This window comes from Pogonomyrmex barbatus, unplaced genomic scaffold, assembly GCF_055798465.1.
Source record: "Pogonomyrmex barbatus isolate J1 unplaced genomic scaffold, ASM5579846v1 scaffold2, whole genome shotgun sequence".
NCBI classification, from domain to species: Eukaryota; Metazoa; Arthropoda; class Insecta; order Hymenoptera; family Formicidae; genus Pogonomyrmex; species Pogonomyrmex barbatus.
In genome coordinates, this window is record NW_028297116.1 from 8606921 (window position 1) to 8633046 (window position 26126).

Here is a 26126-nt window from a genome sequence, read left to right on the forward strand (position 1 = left end):
CACAAAGATTGCAAGTTGAGAAAGAAGAGAATTACAAAAATATATTTTATTAATGTAACAGCATTCATTAGCATCGTGATGCGTGCTTAAATAAACATCGAAAAATTTTTATGCATTCATACACAAAACTGGAACGACTTTTCTCATCGTAAACCCGTGGGCCGAGCACGTGCCTAAGGTTGGATAATGGGAAACGAGAAACAAGGAGTATGAGAGATGATGGGCAGGAAGGTGAGGAAGGGAGGAGGAGGGAAGATGAGAAGATTATGCTCTTGGCAATGGTGCGCAATTATAGAACACGCGGCAAACTTTCGCAATATCTGTACCCAACTTTCGTTGCTTAATACAGACTGCATTCTAAGGCGTGAGTAGCTTTTTAACCTTAGTCCGCTCGTTCCACCACTTCTTGCGTATATATTAGCCATTCTAAATGCCGTCTCTCAGACTTTCATTATACACGAATGCACCCTTCTGCGAGATTCTTGTAGCTTTAACCAATGACCCGCTATTAATAATAAGCATAATAATAAGCAGCAAAAGTCTCTACTGCATCTTCATTCTGCATTCATCTCAACAACAAGCTCTTTTCATATATAACAAAAAGGATCTTAATGAAACTTATAAATAATTATAATATAAAATAATTAATCGATTATTATAAAAATGTAAATATAACGCGCTTTTTGTCTGTAAAAAAATTTGTCTGTAAATAATTACACTTATGATTATTTCATAATTTATGTTATTTTATATATGTCAATATATACCTTTTAATATATGACATATTTGAGTATTAACCTTTTTCGAAATGAGCATTTGCGTTTGTTTAACAATAATTGTTTAACAATAATTTTTTTTATCGATTTCTCACACGTCGAACAGATATAGATAAAGCGCACGAATTTCGCGCATTAAGAATAAAAAAAACCAACATTTTTTAAACGTGAAAGATTAATCTCCCCTCGGGCGATAACGTTGAATTGCGATGAAGTGTAAGCGCGATATACGTGTATACATATATATACCGTTCAGGCTATATATAGTTCAGATGCAAGAGTTTATGAATCCACCGCTAGGTGTCCAAGGAGTCAATCTGTTACTCGTGTTTAAAATGTGTCACCGATGGGAATAAATGAGAGCTCGTCGTAGCTGAAAGCATACTTACCTGGCGCAGAGGTTACCGTGATCAAGAAGGCGGTTCCTCCAGGGCGAGGCTCTTCCATTGCACTACGGTTGAGCTGACCCTTGCGAATATCCCTAATGTGGATATCTCGGGCGTACAATTTTTGATAGTCGGGACTGCGTTCGCGCTATCCCGGTGCTAACCGAAGTCAAACATAGTATTTGGGAGCAAATATTGCCTGAAGTCAGAGGAGAAAGAGGAGGAGGAGGAGGAGGAGGAGGAGGCAGTGGTGCACATTCGAACCCGAGCACACTGCTTACGTCGAGCACGCGTAGGCTCCACGATAGATGGAGTGTTGTCTCTGTGTGTGCGTAGAGGGGAAAATCGCCAGCGTGCTCGGACTTGAATTCGCACCACTGGGAGGAGGAGACAAGAAATGATGTTTCTCTTAATAAGAGTAGATCTTGAAGAAAAAGTATTTTTATCGTCCGCGAACAAAAGATCTTTCCCAACTCTTATATAAAGAAAGTTATATTTCGTGATATTTTATTAAAGCTATGTGTCACTCTCCTGTAATATTTTTGAGATTTGTTTACAGTTATTACTTTTTTAATATTTCATTTAATATATATATTTTTTAAATTTTCTTAAGAAATTAGATGTTCACGCAAAGCGATATACAAGGCAAATAATAAAGTAAATATAAATAAATAAAGATATGTTTGAATAAAACATATATATATATATATTTTTTTTCTCATATATTAACGTTGTAGAGATAAATATATATTTTAATATATTACTATTAATCGCAGCAATGATTAAGTATGCTTCAAATATTTTTCTGGCTTTTTGAACTTTGCCAAATATGTATTAAATTTCTACATTTTCAACTTTTCATTTTGTAGCATCCTTTGTCTAAACGAATAATGGTGAATGTGATTGGAAATTTATTCTTCAATTTTTCATATTTTTAACAACAGTGGTATTCATCCTACATTGTAGAATCGATAACGATAGAACACATCGGATATTCGCGCTCGCATATACAAGGTGTCTTCTTGAACTCGGTGAAAGACTGCAACTGATAGAGAGAACTCCAATGTTTCTGATATAACGTCGAAGCAACGTTCGCTAGTAAGATCGATCTTTTTCAATGTTATCGCTAAAAAACAAGTCGTTTTTCCATCGAATGAACACCAAGGGTAAGACATCGAACGGCTCCGTGGAATGGCTTCGTATACATTACCGTTGTATACCGGTACGAATTGTTGCCCCTTAAATTCCATTAAAAGCTGCAGGCACTAAATCGTGGCGTCCCGTGAGAACAGTCGGGGCATGCGCCCGGCCAGGTGCCGGCTGCTGCGGTTCCCGTGGGAGGTGCGCCGAGTACGAAAAGCAAGGACGACGGGTCGGCGAAGGCGCAACATAGCGCGCGCCTCGTTACGTTCTTCTCGCGTTCTCGCGGGGTTGGAAACTCGGCTCAGTTGGATCGCGACACCCTCCGCCGAAGGGTCGGGTGCGACAGGGTCGCTCGTTTGTGGTGATCCGCGAAAATCCGACCGATGCGCGTCGCAGAGTGGCTCTCTTCATGGACATCCCCACTTTTATCCTCCTCGAGAATAAATGCAACGCGATAATCGATGACGACAACGATTGTCACGAAACAATTTTAATTAATTGTAGAGAAACATATTGTAAACGAGATATCAAGGGTTATTCGATCGAGGAACGAGACAATTATCTTTCATTTCTGTCGAAAGACCCGTGACCCGTGAAAAAGAAAAAAATGTTTTGACTATGCGAATTTATATGTAAAGTGCGCTCTCGCAGAGTCGCGCGATTTAATGGTCGGTAAATGTCCACACCGGGAGCGATAAACCACGAATTGATTTCGAGCATGAACTCCATTGAAACCGTGAAGCTATTCTCTTCGAGGGACTAGAGGCTGGGACTAGATTCTCCTGGTAGGCAAAAGGCAACAAACAGATCGATATGCCGATGATCAATCACGCGCGCGACGAGTCACTGTAAAGAGAACTCGAAATCGTCGTCGAGGCACGTGGTGTTTTCGCGATCATCGGCTGGACGAAACGAGAACCAAGGTCGTCGTGGTGGCCGGTGGCGGTGAGAGCAAGGTCGTCAGGGTCGCGGAATCGCGAGGAGGATGTGGAGGAAGGACGCGACCAGGCTGGCCAGGCTGATCGTCATCGCCACGCTGATCTCCCTGACCGTCGACGGGACCGCCGCCGGAAGTTGCAGCTCGGCGAAGCTTTGCTGCCAGGGCAGAGACTCGGGCTGCGTCATTCAGAAGGAATCGCCGAACGCGATCATCGAGAGCCCGCGCGACAAACCGTGCTACTGCGACCACGCGTGTCTCAAACTCGCCGATTGCTGCGACGACTTCAAGGAGACCTGCGGTGGTACGTGCGATCTTGCACGCCGACCTTGCACGAAAAGCCCTTAATGGCGAGATTAATGCGAAAAAAATGCGCGATGTTGCACGTCTGAATAATGTATCACGAAAAAGATTTTGTTAACATGATTTTTTTTTTTTTTAATCGGCTGGGGAATAAATTATTATTTCTTCATTTTTGTAATTTGAATGTTCGGTCAGCTTGCTAAAGATTTATAGTCTGATTCAATTTTCCATGTTCATTTAAAATAACAATCGGGACATATTTTCTTTGTGAAAGAACTAGAGAAAAAAGTATAAATGTTTTATATACATTTTACAGCATACAAATGTAAAGCTTAATTAAAGATACATTTTTTTATAATCGTTAATTATAGACAAGAGAATAAATTTTATAATACATATTATAAATTATTTTTATTTTAAGAGAGATATAATTAATGCAATTATGATTAACATTCTTTTAGAAATTAAATAATTCAATATTCACTTCATTAAATATACAAAATAAATATTGCAAAATAAATATTTATAATAAAATTTGATAAAATTATAAAATGTAAAATGTAAAAGATACCAATGCATCAATTAATCAAACTTGAAAGCATTCGAGAAATAATCAATTCTTATAAAAAATTCGCACGGAATATTAATTAATTAATAGAGGATGGTCGTCTCTACTTATTCCTATTAAGCACGCGCTTAACATACACACGAACACACACATAAACACATATCCAACGTGGATCTTGGATTATAATGGATCTTACGAACGTATCTTACGTACTTGCTTTAGCATCTTAACACGGATAAACTGCAGACAGCTTTGATTAAGTAACTTACAATAAGCTATACAGTTTTTAATTAATATTAACAAACGCGTCATCGAAAAATCGTTTTGTCGACGGAGAATTTTGCGCGTGGGAGCTTTTCATCGCACAGTGAGTCCATTATTTTTCGTTCTTCATATCGATCGTATCAACAACGTGTGATATATACGATTTGTTTTTTTTTCTCTATGATACCTTTAAAACCAATATCCACTTCCAATTTTCGATCAAAGCAACCACACATGACCGCTCAAAAAGATGCTGATGCTGCGTTTCCACTAACATCAACCCGACGTCACACGTTTCGCGAGAATTTAATCAAGTATCGACCAATTATCAATTTGACGTATTGATACATCGCATTTAATAGAAACCGATCTGTTCTCCGTGATCAAAACGCTTCAAATGATTACGTTGTATCATCAAACGCTGATTAATCTATCAATATATAGGATGTCCCACAGAACATGTCAAGATATTTCATTAAGAAAATTGAATCGCTGGTGAAATCAGCCGTTTAGTATACTCAATTAAAAGATTTTTTGGAAGTTAATTTTTTAACATTAAATAACGATCAGATATCGAAAATAAAATATTTAAACAATTAAAGAGATATAATGCTTTTTTTGTGCGTATATCTCTTTTGTGCGTGTGTCTCGCATTTTGAAGAAATGGCCTGTAGGGAATCATTCCACGCGAAGGTAGGAAGAATTATTGCCGCTAAATAAACATGATAACGCTGACCGACAACCCCACAAGCTCTCTCTTCCTCTCTCTCTCTCTCTCTCTCTCTCTCTCTCTCTCTCTCTCTCTCTCTCTCTCTCTGAAGTAAAGAATATTGTCTCAAATGTACTTCGTAATTTATAGACTAAATTTCTATACTCATATTTTATGGATTTATAACACGATTAAAGAATGATATTAGCAAGTTTTTTATCTTTTTGATAATACTGACTAATATTTTTTATATTAAACACTTGAATATCGAATAAATTTTTATTTTTTTTTTTACAAATTCGACATTATTATTTAATCGCTGTCAGGGAACTCTGCTAACAACGGGCGCTGTCGCACATATTTTATAACATATATCAAATTTTTATTACCCGTATTTGCATAATAGACGGTCGAATTATTCTACATTGTTGCACAGTTGTTTGAAACTGTTCGAAATTTTATGGCTCGCCGACGCGCTTGTTAATAGCAAAGGGATTAATGTTATTCAATTCACATTTCCGTTCGTTTAACGTGGCTCTGTTTTACCGGTTTAATTGCCAGATAATCGACGTGCATGCGATTAAATTGTTCGCTAAACAACAGTAACAATGTCAAATAAAATTTGCATTATACGCCTATTATCGCGGATCAATTATGAAGCGCGAGATATCTTGCAAAGCGAAATTTTCTCACCGAATATAAGAACGGCTCGATTTGCATTTTCGTTCATTCGGAACGTTCATCTTTAATACCTCGATTCCCGTCATTTACGATACTATATGAGAGATCTGGTATCCGCCAAAGCTAATGCTGCACCGGAACGCGATTATTCATGCTCGTCGGCCGAAGGGGAGTGTCATTCCCTCTCTGACTCGAAGATGTAACGTCGCAGTAGTTGCGGCTCGAAATCGTTTCTCGTGAGTGGGACGCAAAAGCCGTCCGTCTAGAAGCGGGATAATCTCGAGCCTTCCCAAGCCTCTCGTGGGCTTGAAACGGGGGAGACGCGAATTTACATATTTCGCAACGAGAGATCGAGACGAGTCGCGAGAGCGACGTATTTACTACAGCGACGCACACACCCGGCACGTCCACGCCCAATGAAATGCAGAGAGATCGCGCAACGAAAGGAATACTCCGGTGCGATCGTAATATCTGTTCGCGACGCGGGTTCACGTTAGAATTAGCCAGCTTCCTCATCATTTTCTTAACGCGTCAAGAAAAGCCGGCACCAAATTCATTCTGCGAAAGCAGCAGCGTGAACCGTTTTGGATATAATAAACCAAAAGGAGGGGGTGGGGGGAGGGAGGAGGGGAGGAAGTTGAGAAACGAAAAATGATCCCGCTAAGCCATGGTTAATGATAGTAATAACTTCGACAGGAACTTTGGGAATTTATCTTCCTAAGTAACTCGGGGAGAGAGAGAGTCGAATATTACACGAAGGATTCTCATCCCCCCTCCCCCCTCTTGGCTTAAGTGCGAGGGACGCATTTAAGTTCTGACGACACTCGTGTACAACACGTGACATCTTATATTGATTGTCATAGAGCAGCGACAGTGCATTATCTTCCCCCGTTGTCGCTCGACGACCGGCTGGGTGAATCCCCAACATCAAGTATACGTCACTCGACCATTTCGCATTCGCCGGACCGACGGGCACGCGAAATAATTTAGCTCGACTAGCATACAATCGATCGACGAGACCAGCTCCCGGTAGCGATCGTGCTCGACGAATCAGCTGGGGGCCGCGAACTGTAAACGCCATATAACTATAAAAGAAGCAATAAACAAGTAGTTATAACTGCACTGCAGTACAGTTCTCGACCTCGCTTGTTCTCGGCGGCCTAATGCAAAATGCAGCCCGAATGTTACCCCGCAGCTGCGGCTGCAGCGCGAGGCCAGTTCGCTCTCCCTCCCCATGAAATATTCCTCTCATATTTGTGACTGTCCGCCCGACCGATTGTATAATAAATCTTATAATAAATTATCACTGATTGGAAAGCGAGGAATGAGAATGGCGCACGCGAAAATTGAAAATGCTAATGATTATATTAATACATCAATATGCGCGTGCGAGACGCACAAATGTGTTGCGATTACATTAATTACATTAATAAGGTAACATATGTCATTTAATTATACGCCATTTGCGATAAAATGCGAATATAAAATTATACCAAGTATTTAATTTAATTTTATTAATTCCTGCGATATACCGTATTCGCGTTCTCTCATTATGCGCTTTATTTATGATTCACATTTCACTTCGCAGTCTTGAAAGAGATCTCTCCTCTCCGATAAGTGAATGAGGTATCGTTTATGTGAATATTATTCACTAATTGCCCTCTCAACTTGCGTAATGACGTTCTATGGGAAAGAAAACGTCTTAGAAGTGTGGAATAAATTGTATCATCCAACTCGCCGTGTCGCCGCTCGAGGGAGAGAATATTTCTCGAGATATTTCTCGGTTAATTACTCGGTTCTTGTTTAACATAGCTATTAAAAATTTGGTGTGTAAAATAAATTACCGCTTGATATTTCATTTAGAACGTCGTTTAATTAACGTTGACTACACGCTACCGATCGTTCTACTTTTTACATGTCGCGATACTTGTTCTCGATGCATTTCGCGTAAAGTGGAGCGGCAGCAGGACGTTAAATGAATTTCCATCCTTTGCATTACACGCGTTCCTTAATGGAGAAAAGCATTGGTGATTACCGACGCATTTACTGTATTTTTGCTCACCTAAAATTGTCTTCTCATTTTCCTGACGATACAGCGGAGTGATAACGCACGACAAAACGCGTTTCGGGAGAACATTCGAAATCGCTATTTCTGCGGGCTACCCTTCGTGTGTGGCGTAAAATATCAGGAAAATAACACGCTTGTCTCTTTCATTTCTGCACACATACACGTACGCTAAAACTTCAAAATTTTATTGCGAGGAATTAAATTTTCCAATTAAAAAAAATTTTTTTTTAAATTTTTTGTTTAAAAAATTGAGAGACCTATAATTTGATCATAGAAGGGTGAAGGTGGTTAAGGGATTCAAATGAGACTGAGAGTGTCCTGTGTTATCGATTTGTGTTATCGATTTGTGATCGCGTTTTACCAGCGCGGCACTTTTTCGGCACAATTTTATCGTTCGTCTGCGGGAAACGACCAAATGGCCAGATCTTAACGTCGCACTCATTCCCTCCTTACAGTGGTCGACTGCGCGGTGAGCGAATGGAGCCCGTGGAGCCTGTGCGATAACGGATGCGGAAGTGGCACTCAAAGACGCAGTCGAGTGATCGAGATCTCGGAAAAGAACGGCGGAAAGCACTGTCCGCGCTTGGACCAGGTCAGGACGTGCCGCAGCTTCCAGACATGCCATGCCGGGATTCGCTTGCAACCACACGCTAAAAGTAAGCGCCGATCGATCTCAGATTGGAAGATAAGCCGCATTTTAAGCGGAATATTTTCAAACAGTAGGAATTAATCTTCAATCTTCAATTCATCTCGTTCAATTCATTCAACGTAGTCGGAATTCATTTGTTATTATTTTTACTATACACACAAGCGCAAAAACAATCATTTATTAAGACATTTTCACTCATTGCTGTTATCTCAGATTGTGTGTGTCAGAAATGATGATGTGAGAAAACACCCGATAAAAATTTTTGCAAAATAGATTTGAATAAAAATATTTTTCAACAAAACAACATTTGCAATTAACAGAACAGAATAAAATAGACTCATAAAATATATCGAAACTGTCTTTTTCTCGGAGAAGAATTAAATCATATTTATTTTTATATATTATTAATTTGACAGTTACGACCGTGAATTTAGTTTATTTCGTTTATGCATAATTCATTTCCAGATACATTGTGTTGTTTATTAATTCATGAACCAAAAGAAAAGTTTTCGGTATATTTTACAAGTCTCTTCTATTGTAAGTGTTACTTTATTAAAATATTCCATTTTAATATCTATTGCAAGAATTTTTATCATTTGCATTTTCTGACGTCATAATTTAAGATAATGTAAGATAATGAACAGGTGAATGAACAGGAGCTTTAAAATAATCAGACGGTAACTTTTCTCGCGTAATAATTATTACGACTTGGAATTGTTGCATGATTAATTGAGAAATAAATTACATCGGGAAAAGTCGGAACGAAAGAGGGATTATTTTTTTTTATACTCTTCCTTTTTCGAGTTTCTGTAAAAACACGATGGTCTGACATTTGTCGAGTATTTCCCGTTCCAGAGAGTGAGAAGAGCGGGTTATCTTCGATTGTATCTACCGCGACGTGAAATTCTTGACGTCTGTCTACCGTTGCTCGATCCTAGGCGATTACGTTTCATTTGCCGCAGGTGTGACGCTTCTTGCGCTTTTTCCGGGCGACGGCAACAGTACGGATGTAAGGATCAAGGATAGGACCGTCGATAAAAGGTAGGTTAAACCTTCGCCTTTTAGTCTTGGAGTTCGCGCGAAATGCGATTTGCCGCACATGTTCCCAATTCGCGCAGCAGAAACAACGTCTTTTCCGCTCTCTCTCGATTGATGCGGGGCAAAAATAGACGAAATATCGGCGGATTTATGGGAAAATTAAAGCGCAAAATTATTACTCATTTCGCGTGATAAACATATTGCTAAATATTGTGGTTTACCGGTATGGACATCTTCTATTTCTGCGCATCAAATTAAGAAAATCAAGTTAAACTCGATTGAATAAGTAACAGACGTGGCAGATTTCTCTATTATTAGCTATTTAATGCGATGTCGCCTAATGTATTTAACGTGTAATGCATTTATTATATCTTACTCCATACCGTCGTCATATTTCGCCGTCAAATGGTACAATTAATAATCTTCAATTGCATTTTGTATGCATTATTAATGGCGCGGAGCGTTCGCGCGTGACTGATGAGTTGACGCCCTTAATTTTCAAAGTTCGTTACCCCTTGACGCCCCCCCCCCTTGATCAAGCATCCATTGATTCAATTCCATTAAAAGCTTCCTCCGCTTGGCGAGAGGGATACCTCTCGGGGGATGCATTTTTAATCTCGCGTCGCTCTAACCAAGACAGAATCGCCGATGTGTCGAGGATCTAGTTTGACACATGCTCCGATCTGCTACAAAACACGCAGCAAACATCACGTCGCAGTATCGAGCCTCCCTTGTGACTTTGTGTCGTGCGAGTAAAGCAAGTTACAAGCCAGCGAGCACCGAAACCCAAAGGGTTTCCGTCATACGACGCGTGTAGTACGTGTAGCTAACGAGGGAACGTACGAACGAGGGAACGTGCACACTTTGTTCCGAGTTTCGGTTTATGTTTAATATAAAAAAATATTATTACACACGTTTCAGAGGCAGCTGCATCGCTTTCACCGTTGTGCGGGTCTCGCGGGGTTGCAGCAAAATTTCGGATCTGCTCTCCGAAGGTTCGTATTATAAGTATTATTATTTTTAATCTCGCGTCGCGATAATCGATCCTAATCTTGATCGAGAGTGAAAGTTTTATTTCATTCGGAAATTTATTGTCAAGGGATGTTTGAGCAGAAATTTTGATAAGAAATTTGAACAGAGTGACATTTCAGAGGGACATTTTAACAAATTAATTAATAAAATTAATTGTATCTTAATAGCAGCAAAATGTAACATTTGACATATATATTTTCAATTTTTAATTTGTTTTTATTAAGTTATAAATCATAAATCATCCCTACTGAAATAAAAAACTTAATAAGATATCGTTATTAAGTTTTATTAAGTTAATCTTATGTAACGCGCTTCTTGAAACGTTGAGGCAAATCAGAAACTTTGGGCTGTATCTCTGCGCTAAGAACGAACAATATCAGATGCTTAGTGAAACACTGTGGAGCTTATAAAAACCGAGTATATATTGCAACGAGAAGGAGGAAAAACAACGGCGGATGTTCCGCATACCGGCCATTCTTTTCCGCGGTTAAGTCCTTGCCCCGCGCGTTCAAGTTTTTGTAACCATAATGCTTCGAAGAGACAATAGACTTGTCTCCTTGCGAAAAACGGCTCGCATCTCCGTGGCGGTATGTAAAACTCAGGATTACGCTTCGAGCGAAAAATTATCGTTCCGCAAAAGTATCCTCTTAGCCGCCTGACATTATGATAAAAGCAAGATTCCTCTCAGCCCGCGTGCCTAGCGAGTTTCAAACTTCCGATATTAATTCCAACTTTTTGATATTCTCATTTACATCGCCTGAAACACGAAAGATTGTCACGTCAAAGATACGTTAATAAATGTGTACTAAAAAGAAAGTATCAAACTTTAAAAAAAAAAATGGTTACCATTAAAAGCAACGTTTCGTGCGCGCTTACTAAGAAGTAACTCCGAACGTTTACTGAAACGTATAATGTAGTTACGCTCCATGAGACATGTATCATTACAATTGTTTTCACGATGTAACTTAATGACGTACAAAGTACATGATAAATGTTTTGTCTGTGTCACGTGATCAAAATCAAATTACTTTTCGCTAAATTTCGTCATCTTCGCCGGAACGGGATCCTGAAAATCGGAATAAGACGATGCTTTTAACGGAATCTAAACTCCGCGAAATCTGAATACGAAATTCGCATAATGATGAATCGCGCCGCCAACGTAGAAATGAAGCGACTCGATCTAGTCTCAATTAACGTGTACCACGGCTGCGCGACGTAACGTCATGTAAATTAGAGCGTAACTCCCGCGACGCTGCTCTACGACGGCTGTTATCGCGAAGGAATCGACCGGATGAAGTGGATGCGGTGGTGGAGATAACGGTTGTTTCCTACCGGCGACATATCTAAAGCAGATAAGCCACGAAGCGCGGAAATCTGCGGGTGAAAGCAAGTTATTTTGATGATGGCTTACTTATTATCTTCGCTAGTATCGCCGCTAAATTAGCCGCCATGTTTCTGTCTGATCTAATTATTCTGCTCCTCTTGTTAGAATTATTAAAACAACGCAAATTACTTTGATATTTTGTACGTATCTATGATGTCAAAAAATTATTAAAAAAATTATTAGTAACAAATATTTAACCAAAGCAAATAAGCATATAATTACAAACTTTCGAACTTCCTTAGAGCAAGATATGTTAAAAAAAAAAGCTAGAAGAATTAAGAATGTACGTTACGAGTCCGAAGAAAAAAAAATAATTCGTATCAAGCGTATTATTAAAATTTCATTTTTATCGTATACAAAAATCGGGATGAGGGATTGAACCGCAGGTTCGCGAATCTGCGTGGAGCGTCCCAGTAACGACAGCTTGGACAAGTACGTGGGGATCGGTAGATGGAAGCTGTCGCCTGACATCGCCGGTAGCAGCAATCGGCGCAGTCGCTCGACGAATTCGACCTGCCACGGAAAATGGATCGGCGATTCGCGGCTGCTGGTGGATTGTCACGATCCGCGATGCTCCCAATCGAGCCGAATGCCGCCGTACACCTCGCAATTGTTCCGAGATCGACGTCGCAGGGGCGCGAGCAGCAACGGTGGCGTCAGCAGTACGGATAAAGTCGTGAGAAGACGAAGGAGAGGCAGACGACGGAAGAGAAGCAGAAGAAGAAGGCGCGCCGTCGCTGTCATGGAACGGTGAACGTCCTCCGGGGCTCTGTCACAGCTCCCGCGAGTGTCATCCATGTTTAGAATCCCCTCCTCCCCCTCTCTCTCTCTTTCTCTCTCTCTCTCTCTCTCTCTGTTATTCATTTCTTATTTATTATTATATGCAGGATGTATCGTGAGACATCGAAGATATTTTAGAATTCACTGGAAAAACGACAAAGAAGTCAATTTTTAGATATCGAAAATATCGAAACACCGATATTTGAAATTATAATCAATCGACCCCCAGCTTATCAATTAAGCTTCAAAGCTACAAATAGGTAGCGAGCACAAAAACTTGCCTTGTTATTTAAGTTCAAATGGATTTTAATAGGATCTTAATTCGAGACCATTTGATTATTAAAAATAAATAAAAATGCATTTAATTAAATTGTCGTTAAAGAAAACTCGAGTCTGGATTAATAAAAAAATCCATTCTTCTAAAGTGCATATAATAGACATTTATATATTACGATATATCCTGTATAATTAATTTCTCTCTAAAGTTATTATTCAACACAGTTTTGTTATCTTTTACATTTATATTCTCTTTTACACCGTTTAAGGTAATCGTTATTTTTAGTCATTTAGCTTGGGAACTTTCCTTACGTTAATTTTGTTAGGAGGACTATAGAGAACATGGGATTAAAAACTATTCTATTTTTTTCCGCTCTTTTTTTTTCCTCCTTCCACCTTGACTGGACATAGAAATCGTACGTACCCATTGCCTAGATTATCCCGATAATTATCATATTGATTTTATCATTAGCGCAAGCTTGCGAAATGTCTGTCGGGAGAAGAGAAAATTTCTTATTCCCTTTGGAAGGGAATCGCAAGATAATCGATATCAGCGACGTTAGAGATTTATGATTTACGCAGAGTTTCTGAATTTAGTAAATTGTTAGACGGCGAAGTTCAGGAGATAAGAATGCTACAGGAATGAGTGTTGATAATAATACATATATATGTTGCATTGATTTATTATTTTGCTCTGTCTTTTCCTTTTCTTCAGATTTCAGCGAATCCAGTGTATTGAATGTACGTTTGACAGATAGATAAAAAAAAATATATATATATATTCGTAGCGAGCGGGCAAAAAGGATTTTATCATTATTATAACCATAAATAATTGTATTTTATTATAATAACGACTATCATAACTATCTTCCATAAGAAAAAAATTGATAAGATCAGAGATGTTGCCTGTACACAAATTTCTTTTCTTTCATTCTATATTATAATTTTCATTTCTTTCATCTACATTATGAAAATTCTATGTGCAGAAATGTTTCAAAATTATCATTCATTTATATTTTGTCCGATGAAGATGAATCGATGGAAGAAGCGGTATTATTCTCACTTTAGACAACAATATACGTAATTTCGTAATAATATTTGTTCCCTTTGTAATACCCTACATATCTTGAAAATAATTTTCAATGTCCCTAAGTGTATACATTATCCAACTTATTGCGAACATATCGTATGACATAATAAAATTTCCGTACAATCCCCGTTTTAGTTTTTAGTACTTGCGACTGTAAGTGCGCTAAATATCATCATTTCTCTTCACGAGAAACATATCGGCGTGTGTCAAGAGGGTGTGTTAAAGGCTCTCTAAAGTGAAATGAACAAAATGTAAAAGCACAGTCAATAAAGAGCACTTGCACATATCTGAGTTGTGGCGTAATTGCATTCGAAACGATTCCTTTCCTTTCCTTATCGATCTTTTCAATATATATCATTTTAATGCCTAACTCTTGATGTTCAATGTAAATGTGGAAAATAACGTACGCACGCGCGTATGGTATTATCAAATATATAGAGGCCATTTGGAGTGTTTCAATTAACGCTAGAGACTCATTAATTATTGAAAGGGATTAAATTACGCTACATTGAACGGCATGCCAATAAACATCATAATCGTCATACATTGCAGATTATCATTCGCATTGTTTCCATACATAAGTAATAATGTTTAACGTTAATATATTAATAAATAGCTTGTTGCAATTAATACTTGTCATACTTCAAAACGTTATATCACATTGAAATACATCACGGGATCTGGAATGTGTGTTCAAATAAATATTTTATTTTTTATGCGTGATAATAATTACGATACTTTATTTATTTATATCGGGTTAGATTAAACGTGCGATTAGTCGTCAGCAAAATAATAACCGATCTGTTTGCGGATTCGCGCGATGGTCGCTGTCAATTTCCTACGAAAACAGGAAAACCTGTGCACACAGGATCCGGTTTGAATGCATTGTTTCGAACGTAGTCCCGTATTTCATTCCGACGGATCCTGCGGTCGCACGGAGACGACGATCGGACCGCCGTATCCTTCGCGAGTCTCCTATAAATGCCGGCGTCAAGACGCCCGGCTATGTAAAGACTCGTCGTACGTTGTCTCGGAGACAACGTCGCGATTCCCTGTATTTTCGGCACTCGAAGTTTCGATATCGATTTCCGACGAAGCGTAATCGCCGCGTGATCGCCGAGCAGTGCACGCACTTGTTGACTGTCAACATGGCGAAGAAATCGGATATTCTGTATCTGTTCGATAGACCGGCGGAGCCGGTGTACGTGCCCAAGGGAGAGAACAAAGTCGCTTTCGATGTACCATCTAACTACTTGGTAAGCCCAATTCTGGTTGACGGTCTTATTGCGTATCAATATTGAATTCCGCGACATGAGTTTGATCTTGCTCTGAAGTTCACTCGAGAACTTGAAATTTCTCTCTCTCTCTCTCTCTCTCTCTCTCTATATATATATATATATATATATATATATATATTTCGGTTGTTGATATTAGATATTAAAATTAAGATCGTAACGACGCTCTGAAAATGTAAGATTTCTAACATAAGATTTCTAATGATTTTGCGAAATAAAAAACTTCTCTTTCGTTCTAATTTCTCGTATTTAAGAATTCTTAGAGATAATCTGCAAATCTGGAAAATTTATTTAGTCTTCTACATTGTGTAAAAGTTTATAAGAATGAAGAAACAACTTTTAGTCGAGCAAAAATAGAATATTTCTTCGTTAATACTTATTTTATTATGCAGAAATTTTCAAATATAAACTTTATATTTTTTTTTTTCGATAAACTCCTGTAGCCTGATAATCGACAATCGATAGCTCCTGCTGTACTCAATCGTTTCGGGGACGAGACCGAGTCGAAAGTTTCAGTAAAGCAGATTAGTCTGCCTGATTTGAGTATTCCTCTTCAACTTGGACGTCGAGAACCTTTCTCTCTTTTCATCCCTAAGCACCGAAAATTAGCTGCACGACTTATCGACATCTTCATGGGTTTGTTTCCGACTTTTACTATTACGTATTCGCCGAAATATATAAATTTTATTTACAAGTTAGTTTGAAGATAAACATCATATATGATAAAATTTCTGATATATATATATATATACTTTTCAGATAATAAATTTTCTTAAAGATTGTAAGAATAAAAATTAAAATTTGTTCTGAATTATTCTATTCGAACGCGAACTCGGTCTAAGCGAGTATTTCGCTAATCAGCTATCGTCATTAATATATTAATCCGTTTTATAGGTATGCGAACGTATGATGACTTCCTTTCGGTGTCGGTTTACTGCCACGATCGCATTAATCCCCAGATGTTCATCTACGCGCTCTCGGTGGCGATTCTGCATCGTCCTGATACCAAGGATCTACCGATACCACCGCTGTCGGAAATTTTCCCGGACAAGTATATCGACAGTGGGGTATTCGCCAGAGCAAGGGAGGAAGCCAACGTTGTACCAGCTGGCTCGAGGGTACTTGTTCTCTGATGCATTAATTACCAACAGGCTCGTTACTCAATTATGCGGCTTAATTAGTTAGCTTATTCTTTGAGTGCAAGTCGAATGACTGTAATGTAAATTGCTGTAGTGAAAAGCTTTTCAGTCCTTCCGACACTCCTTAGTTTCAAGTTTCGAAGAATATAAGACGGGGCAATAAAACGACCGATTGCATTCTTTAAAAATAACGCGTAGCTAATGAAACGTTTAATGTCACTTGTTCGCAATTTTTCACTTTAATTTACATACTTTAGATCATTGAGTTTGTTCTCTATCTCAACAATTTTCAGCTTCCTGTTAATCATCAACCAAAGTGTTATCGAGTAAACGTAACGCGATAAAATTTGAAAAATAGATCGACATAGAATAGAATAGAATTTATTTACATTTCAGCTATATAGCTAAGAAGAGGCCTTGATTTACAAGGAAATTATATATCCACATTCATCTTTCCATACCTTATTATCTAACTTACTCTACTCTTATTCTTACTACAAGTTTTTTTACTTCATTTTTCGCTTTCAAAAAAATTCCACTTGTTCTTCCTATTTTATATTTAATACTTATTTCACTTATTTAAACCTATCACAGCCTATCTTATCACCCAATCCTTTTCACTTTTCTCTCTTTTCTATATTCTTTTTCTCTTTCCTTTCTATATTTTTCTTAAAACATTCCCTTTTGCCCAATCTAACTCTTCCTTCCATATTTTTCTTGAAGATCGCTTCTTTGTTTCTATCTCTGTTCATCAACCTTCAGTTCTCTGGCATCCTTTAACATAATGATCCATATTATAAAATAGGTCGACATAATAAAAGCTGCTTTATGTTAAAATACAAAATTGTTTATTATTTATTATTATTATTATTATTATTATTATTATTATTATCATCTTGTTATCTCCTGTTCGTAGCTACCTATCGAAATTCCGCGGGATTATACCGCGTCGGATCTCGACGAGGAACATCGTGTGGCTTATTGGAGGGAAGATATCGGGATCAATCTTCATCACTGGCACTGGCATCTGGTCTATCCATTCGAGACCGACATCAGGATTGTTAACAAGGATCGGCGTGGCGAGCTGTTCTACTATATGCACCATCAGATCCAAGCCAGGTAGGTGCGCCAACGAGCGCGCGAACGTAAGTCGATAAGATTGGATACCCTATTCCGCCACGCTGCGAGATCACGCGGCTTATAGGCGACTAGATCGCCTCGATCTCGATCGTTATTATCGCGCGGAAACTCGTCTCAATTCTGTATAGTATTCCAACAATGTTTGCTAACGAGCTCGAAAATGCATTTACGCGTGGAACAACGAAGCGACGTTGTTACGCGATGAATTTCGAAAATAGGTGTAAATTTAAATATCTGTTGAAGCACTTGTCGGAATACGAAATTGGAAGATATTATACGAGGAATTACTTTTGAACTTGAAAACTTGGTATCTCTTTGAAATCTGTAATTTGTAATATCAGTCAGATAACAATAATGATAATCACAGCCGATATATGTTACAAACAAATAGACAAATAGATGGCTTTCATCGGCAGGCTGGAGTCTTCGTGTCGAATAATTTCAGATATCCGCATCAGTCAGATATCTGTATATTGTAATTATTGCTTTTAACAATTTAGAGGCTACGCACTTATAAATAGGGGCGCCTCCTCGCCGTGGCGTCTTTCCTATTGTCTAATAGAAGAATCTTCGACGAATCTTTACGTTGGAGTATGAAATATCCGAATATCGCCTGCCGGGCGCTCCCGATGGGAATTTCCACGGTCCCCGTGTTATTATTCGAGTTCCGTCTGATCTCTCTTTTCGCAGATACAATTGCGAGCGTCTGTGCAACCGATTGGGCCGAGTGAAGCGCTTCCACAATTGGCGCGAGCCGATCCCGGAGGGCTATTTCCCCAAGTTAGATTCGCTGGTGGCCAGCCGCACCTGGCCCGCCCGCTCCGCCGGCGCCGTTCTTAAGGATATCAACCGTCCCGTGGATCAGCTCAACTTCGACCTTCAGGATCTAGAGAGATGGCGCGATCGTATCTACGAAGCCATTCACACCGGCGCCTACATCAGCCCCCGCGGCGAGAGAGTGGCTTTGACCGAGTTCGGTGGCGTGGACGTGCTCGGTAATATCATGGAGGCCAGCATCCTATCGCCCAATCCGAATGTCTATGGCGATCTTCATAATCTCGGTCACGTCGCCATCTCTTACTGTCACGATCCCGATCATCGCTACTTGGTAACGAGACATAATCATGCACTGTTATAATTTATCTTATTCAAAGTATCCGATAAAATTAAAATTATAAAAATTTCCAGCTTAAATTTATGATGTTAATTTTATAGTTTTAATTACATTGAATACACTCTTCTCCAGCCTCCAGCCGCTTCTCTTCTCCACGCACTCGTTAACGCATTTGTTATTCCCATCTTATTTTGTAATATAAAAACGGTTGAAAAACGAGAGCGCGTAACTTTCCGCGCCCGCTCATATCTTTCACTTTGAAAAAAAAAAATGCGAATAATCATACTACTCCGGAATGATAAAGGGAAACATTTTTTTTTTGTACCCACGCAGGAAACTTTCGGCATCATGGGAGAGCCGGCCACCGCCATGAGAGATCCCATCTTCTATAGATATCACGCTTTTGTCGACGATGTGTTCCTGGAGCACAAGAATACACTTCCCGAGTACACCCTACAGCAGGTGGGTGTACACAGCTGTCTCGTTTCCGCGATATATCATCGGTTCATTCTAGTATATAATGTTGCTAAATACGCGTACCATGTGGCTCAGGATTAGCGAAATCACTCGACAATAAAAACGTCCGGTTGGGTTAAACCATTTAACCCAACGAGGCCGCAAAAGATTTATCAATCTTCATCGGAATTTATCAATCTTTTTGTCAGAGTGTCAGGCGATCTTGTTAAACACTGACGCGACAAATGGCGCTTCAATTTTTCTCTATATTCGCGAATAATACGCTATATTCTCTTGTCTCGCGTTTCTCCATAAAAAATCTTTGAAATTTAACATTCTGTACAAGTACGAATTTATATAATTTAATTAAAGTATTTTAATCAAGTCTCATTAACACAATCTCGTAGATTTCAACATTAGAAATTTAAATTTAAGATTAAAGTTTGTTGATTAAAGGGCAATTTAAAAGTGTAGCAATAAATTGCTTTTGAAATTAATTGAGATTAATTTAGCTTCGCTACTTTTTTACGTTCTTATATATTTTTTCATAGATTAGATTATCTTTACTTTCAATATAATGCGTCTTTTAATTAAGCTCCGGTTTAAAATTTTTTTAAAAGAAATTCTACATTTATTCCGGAACTAAAACGCCGAGAGAAAATGGCAGAATTTAATTGCCTTCTTCCGTTCATTCGTGGGGTTTTAGTTGGACTTCCCCGGCGTAGTGATCACAGATATAGAAGTGCAGACTCCGAATCAGCCGGCGAATCTGATTTCGACCTTCTGGAACAAGAGCGACGTTGATCTATCTCGCGGTCTGGACTTCACGCCTCGCGGTGCAGTTCTCGCCAGATTCACCCATCTGAATCACGGCGACTTCACGTACAGAATCGTCGCCAATAATCGCAATAACACGCCGAAACGAGGAACGGTTCGCATATTCATCGCGCCCAGACAGGACGAACGTGGACTGCCCTTCGTCTTCACGAGTCAGAAGGAACTCATGGTCGAGATGGACAAATTTACTGTATTATGTAAGTTGTTATATTGTACTAAGAGAGATCGTCATTATAATTCTTTCTTAATTTCTAGATATAAAATGATGATGTAAAATAATATATGTCTAAAGTAATTCTAATATTTAAAATTATCTAAAATGTTGAACGTATACGCAATTCGTTTGCTTGTTAACTCCAACATCAACTCCAACGGTTGCGACGTTTTAGACATTATAATTTATTTTTTCACACGTAAAAAGTCGGGAAAAGATAAGAAAAAATATACCGTGATTTCTGTCACCAATTCAATTTTACATTTTACGCGTAATTTTTTAAACGCAAATGTATTTTTTTAAAAAGCAGTCGTCTAAAAGCAAGAGACATTTTATATTTTCTGTATTGTACATTATGAAATTTTCTTTCATTTGCCGCCAGTGAAACCGGGATCGAACACTATTGAGCGTAAATCAACGGAGTCATCGGTAACTATACCGTTCGAGAGGACGTTCCGCAATCTCGAGGAGAACAGACCAATCGGCGGCGATAACCTGGAACAGTTCAACTTCTGCGGGTGCGGCTGGCCGCAGCACATGCTGGTACCTAAGGGCAAGGAGGAGGGATTCCCGATGGACCTCTTCATCATGATATCCGATTACACCGGTGACGCGGTGAGTACTTTTTATACTTATCGGGTTCTCGTGGCGCTTAAGAGCTTACAGTCTGCTCCAGGTGATGGAAACCACCTTCCACCTTTCCCCTCACATCCCTCTTTCCTCCCTTCTTTTTTTCCTCTCTTTTAATGGCGACGTTCCGGTACACGAAAAGACGTTCGCGCCACTCCATTTTTGAGCAAAAAAAAAAAAAATAATAAAAAGATAAAGGGGAAAAAAGGGGGGAAAAAGAGGGTAACACGCTAAAGGAATTGCTTTGTTAACTCACGTCGACGCGTACAGGTGGAGCAGGACGAATCGACCGGATGCAAGGACGCGGTGAGCTTCTGCGGCCTGCGGGATCGCAAGTATCCGGACGCGCGACCCATGGGCTACCCGTTCGATCGTAGACCCCGCCCTGGTGTGGAGACCCTGGCCCAATTCCTGACCGGCAACATGGCGGTCACGCAGATCACCATCCGTCACGCGGACACCGTGTTGCCGCGGGTGCGATCCGGAAGCATGAGCAACACCCTCACCTTCGCCAACTAATCCGACCGCTGGGCCGCTCGCGCATCTCCGTCGAGAGTCCCAGCCTCTCGATCCTCGCCCCGCGCATTTTCAGTCCTGCAATATCCGTCGTAGAATCGCGACTGATTGCGTGGAAAGGCGACACGTTTCCCATCCAAGTCTATATCCTCGGGTGGCGAACGCCGGAACGACGGTGGCGGGACGGGAGCGGATAAAAAGCCGGAGGTGGACGAAACGCTATTTCCATATCTCAATGACGGAAGATTAATCGAGAGACAGGGAGAGAGAGAGGAAGAGAGAAAGAGAGATTCTCCGTTGCGCAGGAATGCACAATCTTGTACGTTTTAATCGCTGAAACTCCCATATGATACCGCGATATCGATTCTCGCTACTCCCCGATGACCAAATTCCATCGAATCTTGCGTCTGTCTCGTGAAGCTTTTTTATTCTTTTTAATCTGAGAAAGATCTTATATGGATATTTTTATACTCAAATATTTTCTCTGTCTTAACCGCTTATTTCAGTAGCCGTTAGTACAAATGCATTTATCGAACTATAAGTCAAAACTGATCTATTATTATTTACATTTTAATTTTATAAATGTTTTATCATGGAAAACACTTGCGAATTTGCATCATTTTTTTTTCTCGAATGATTTTGTAGAAGCTGTTTTATTTACGATTTCATAGCTGGCGCGTTCACAAGCAATGAGTACCGCTTAACAAATGTATTTTTGCGTAAAAACGGGAACAAAGACGTGTCTCGAACGCTCAAGCGAAGCTTTCCTCGTCTTCTTTCTCTCGTTTCACTCGCATTACGGGAACTAGATTGTAGGAAGCAGCAAATGTAAAAAAACAAAAAAAGATAAAAATAAAGTCTATGCAAATTAGATGCGCGTTTTTTTTTCACCCTTTTATCGTATTACGACTGTTGAAAGCGAGCGACGATGTCTCGAATACATGAGAGAGCGTAAGAGAGGAGAGCAAAGGATCTAAATGATTTAATTAAATTTTTCAAATTTTGCCGTAGCTAAACTTTTTCCATTAATATCACGATTAAATTTTACATAATTAATGCGAGCGATGTGTCTCTCTCTCTCTCTCTCTCTCTCTCTCTCTCTCTCGTCGCTCCTCGTGCGGAGTATTTTTGAAATGTACAGCTTAAAATATTTTTTTTACAAATTACATTTCTTTCACATCCTCCCGTTGACGTATCAAAATTAATGACGGGACTAACGAAACGTTTGTCGGAAAATAACCGGGACTCCAATGCGTCATCCAATTTACAATTAGCATAATTCCGTCGAATTACTCGGCATCTCTATCAAAAACCGGCATGCCGCAGCCAATATCCTTATACGTATACCCAAAACGTAACTCGCTTTCCACATGGAGGGTCTCTCTCCCCCCTCCCCCGCGTTCTCTTCCCCAAATGCATTTATCACGCGTTTGTTTCTGCTAGTTCGCAGCTAGACGGACGTGGATTTATTCCTGCGAGGGGTAGAAATAGGGACGGGCGGACGAAGATAGATACACGTTTACGATCGTCGCTTAAGCGTCGTCCCTACCTCTAATATCACTCGCGCGGTTATTCAAGGATTCCGTTTCACGCGGGCATACATCCGAGCGTTTGATATACCGCGCCGCGCGCCTCGAGGCAGCAATTGAAGGGCTGGAATTATTTGTCACCGCGCATAAGACATGACTAACCGTAACACGATCGCGCATGTAATTCGAGACGGTGATAATGCACATTCCGTGTTTGTCGATTTGTCGGGGAGACGGCGAGACTTAGACGTTGGGTGACGTCCTCAAAAAGCTGTAATTATTCGAGGCGCTATTATCCCGTCGCGCGCTGTGAAATTTGTGTGAAGAATCGTCTCTTCAAGGTTTTTAAAATTTTTATAATATCCCTCGGCGGCAAAACACAATGAGAATCATATAATCTTATTACTTTTTTGACATCTATAATATATAATTTAACATGCAAATCACTTTAGAATGGTTCAACTCTTCTCACATTTCTCAACGGGCAAGAGACGCGAGTTTATTTTCTCTGTATTTTGTCACGTGCTGAATGTATTTTAAAGAGTGCTATTGTGGTTTTGTTCAACTGTTATTTTTGACTATTTCTCCAGTGTGACGTATGCATACATGTTCAAAGGTGGGAAAGGAAGTTGGAAGGAGGAAATGGGTAACAGTGAAACGGTTGTGGTAATGAAGTCGCGTTGTGGACCGAAGAAATGGAGCGGTAGAGGAGAACATTGCAGACACTTTAGTTTAAAAAATGAGTCAAGTTAAAGGACATGTTTTTTTTTCTACACATAAAAAAAAATACGATTTATTACAGAATTAAATTAGCAGTACTCTTGTTCTTTTTTTTTTCCTTTAATGCAATTTAATATTCTGTAAATATAAATATATAAATAAACATTTATAATTTCAAATAAACAAGCATGATGGTAAAAATGGCGTGTAAATATAAATATAGAGGAGAAAAATTTTTCATCATTTCACAGATGTATGTACACAGAGTTCTCGAAACAAAAGTCATATTCCAGAAGGAAGTAATGGTCAACATGAAACTCATTAGAAACAACTGGGTTACAACTGAATAAGTGCCTTGTATATTTGGACATGCATTTGTATTTCGTAACAATTTCCTTAATAATTTCCTTTTAATGTGCGAAACTATTTATTAACAGTTTGTTAAAATAACTTTATGAAAAAGATACGTACTCATATACATTAATATGCGTAATGCATACAGAGACCTGATCATTAGGATGATCATTAGGATAAATTATCTTCTTGGTTAAAGGGTACAGTCTTTACTCCGAACGCCCATTTCCTTTATTCATGAAGATTTCGCGAGACGAGACATTTCGTTTATGACATATATAAAGCTAGAATGCGATCGTCTGTGAAATGGCTGTAGCCGGAGGTAGCCATGCCGAGTATACGTCTCATTCCGTGAAAGAAGAAAGGCATCTCTCACCGTTTGATTTAAAACATAAAGTCAATTAATTCGCGTCAATTACAGCAGCTACGATCGTTGCTACTGGATTTCATTCGGGAAAAAGAAAATTGTCAGAATAAATAACGATAACTCACGGAAATTATTATTAAAAGGTACAATAATTTTATTACTATTAGATTTCGTTCGGAAAAGAGAAAATTGTCAGAATAAATAATAATAGCTCACTGAAATTATTATTGAAAGGTATTAATAACAATAATTACATAGAGTTACCGCTTTTAAGAAAGAGAAACTATTTTACGAGAGACTCTCATCGCACAATGACGTTTTCTAATACCTGAAAATAATTAATTTAGATTACTGCTAAAGTTTAGATTTAATTTCCGACGTTGTGTTCTGGCCATCTAATTTCCTGATATCGATCGCTATACGCCGTAGCTCTATAGAGAGACAGGAAGGATCGGCAAAAGTGATCGCGTTATACGTTTCGTTACTCTGACGAGCATCAGGCTGCTTTCTACCTCGTTACGAATGCATTTTAATTCGGAACAATTAGTACTGCATGTTAAGCGCACGTACAATTTGTTGCCGCGTGTTTGTTAATGGCGAGTTAATCGGCCATTAAGCCTTATCATATGAAGGATTACTCAGATAAATAATAGTATTTTAATACGAGTGACATGTTTAGCGAAATAATATTATAGACTATTTGGCTTATTGGGCAATCAATAACAATTATTGATGCGATACATACGGGTTTCCACGTATATTACGCACCACTATCATTTGCGGGCGTAATTGTCGTTATAATATTCAACGAAATAATTTGCGTTCACTAAACTGTATTTACAGCTTTATTTACCTTGTATGTATCTGTTTCATTTTCATCGAAATTATTCAGTTGTTATTCCGTCCAGAAAAAAAAATGGACAATTTTCCGTTATCAATTAAAAAGTATACGTTAGACGAAATTGCGTTCTTCTTTTTGATCATTGTGACATGGAAAGATACGTCTCATCGTATTATTTACTCACTTTTATTTGTTAATATTTTTTACCTCGAAAGCTCGTTTAAAAATTTGTTTATTTTCCGCGTAAATATTAAAACCAGCCATTTTTCCATGTTCCACTAACTTAATTAATAACGTCGCGTAGCCGCGCGCGGTGCTGTTTGCTTGCACAGGCATGCAATACCTTTCAGGTACACATGTACAGCATATGCAAGCTTACAGACGAGTGCCTGTTAAGTTTCACGAGGAGGAGAACGAGCTCCCACAGCTCGGAAGCAACGGAAGCCCGCCCGGTGTGCTGCCAAACCTGCTGAACTTCTCCACGTTAGCAAAAGTCACGTCAAGTATGTCAGACACCCGTTGCGGTGATATTTTGTGCGGTGATATTTGTTCCGCGGTACGTTCGCGTTCGCGGCAACAATAGCGGGGATAACGCTAATCTAATATGACATTTAAATGAATTGATTCCCGCAGGATTTATACATTATGAATTTCCACTTCTACTTTCGTGAGAGATATAATTGTACGCTTCCTCCTCTTCTAATGTTATTTAACGTTCTCAAGAAGAAAAGCTGTTACCTCGATAAGTGTGCCCGATGTATACGAATCTAATGGATCTCGGCCATTATTTTTCGCGGTTTCGCTTCCTTTGGGAATACGATTTCCCAGCTGCATTAGACACGGGATGAGGATAATATAATCGCGTCCGCGTTTCGATCTATTTGTTGTAA

General features: G+C 39.1%; 2 protein-coding genes and 1 non-coding gene across 3 annotated transcripts; all 3 read left to right on the plus strand.

Annotated features, from left to right (window-relative positions):
* The first annotated feature begins 1157 nt into the window (after window positions 1-1157).
* LOC112552676 (U1 spliceosomal RNA) lies at window positions 1158-1320 on the plus strand. Its single transcript, XR_003096729.2, has one exon. It is a non-coding gene; the product is annotated as a U1 spliceosomal RNA (small nuclear RNA).
* A 1225-nt stretch (window positions 1321-2545) lies between these two features.
* LOC105427682 (somatomedin-B and thrombospondin type-1 domain-containing protein) lies at window positions 2546-14370 on the plus strand. The gene is made up of 5 exons (XM_089075900.1): window positions 2546-3546; window positions 8291-8491; window positions 9447-9525; window positions 10444-10517; window positions 12325-14370. The coding sequence occupies exons 1-5, from the start codon at window positions 3291-3293 to the stop codon at window positions 12690-12692; spliced, it is 978 nt and encodes a 325-aa protein (XP_088932026.1). The 5' UTR covers window positions 2546-3290; the 3' UTR covers window positions 12693-14370.
* A 696-nt stretch (window positions 14371-15066) lies between these two features.
* PPO (phenoloxidase subunit A3) lies at window positions 15067-22296 on the plus strand. Its single transcript, XM_011639421.3, has 9 exons — window positions 15067-15340; window positions 15823-16015; window positions 16274-16497; window positions 17435-17637; window positions 18349-18766; window positions 19106-19234; window positions 19935-20262; window positions 20662-20894; window positions 21180-22296. The coding sequence occupies exons 1-9, from the start codon at window positions 15233-15235 to the stop codon at window positions 21426-21428; spliced, it is 2085 nt and encodes a 694-aa protein (XP_011637723.2). The 5' UTR covers window positions 15067-15232; the 3' UTR covers window positions 21429-22296.
* The last annotated feature ends 3830 nt before the right edge of the window (window positions 22297-26126 follow it).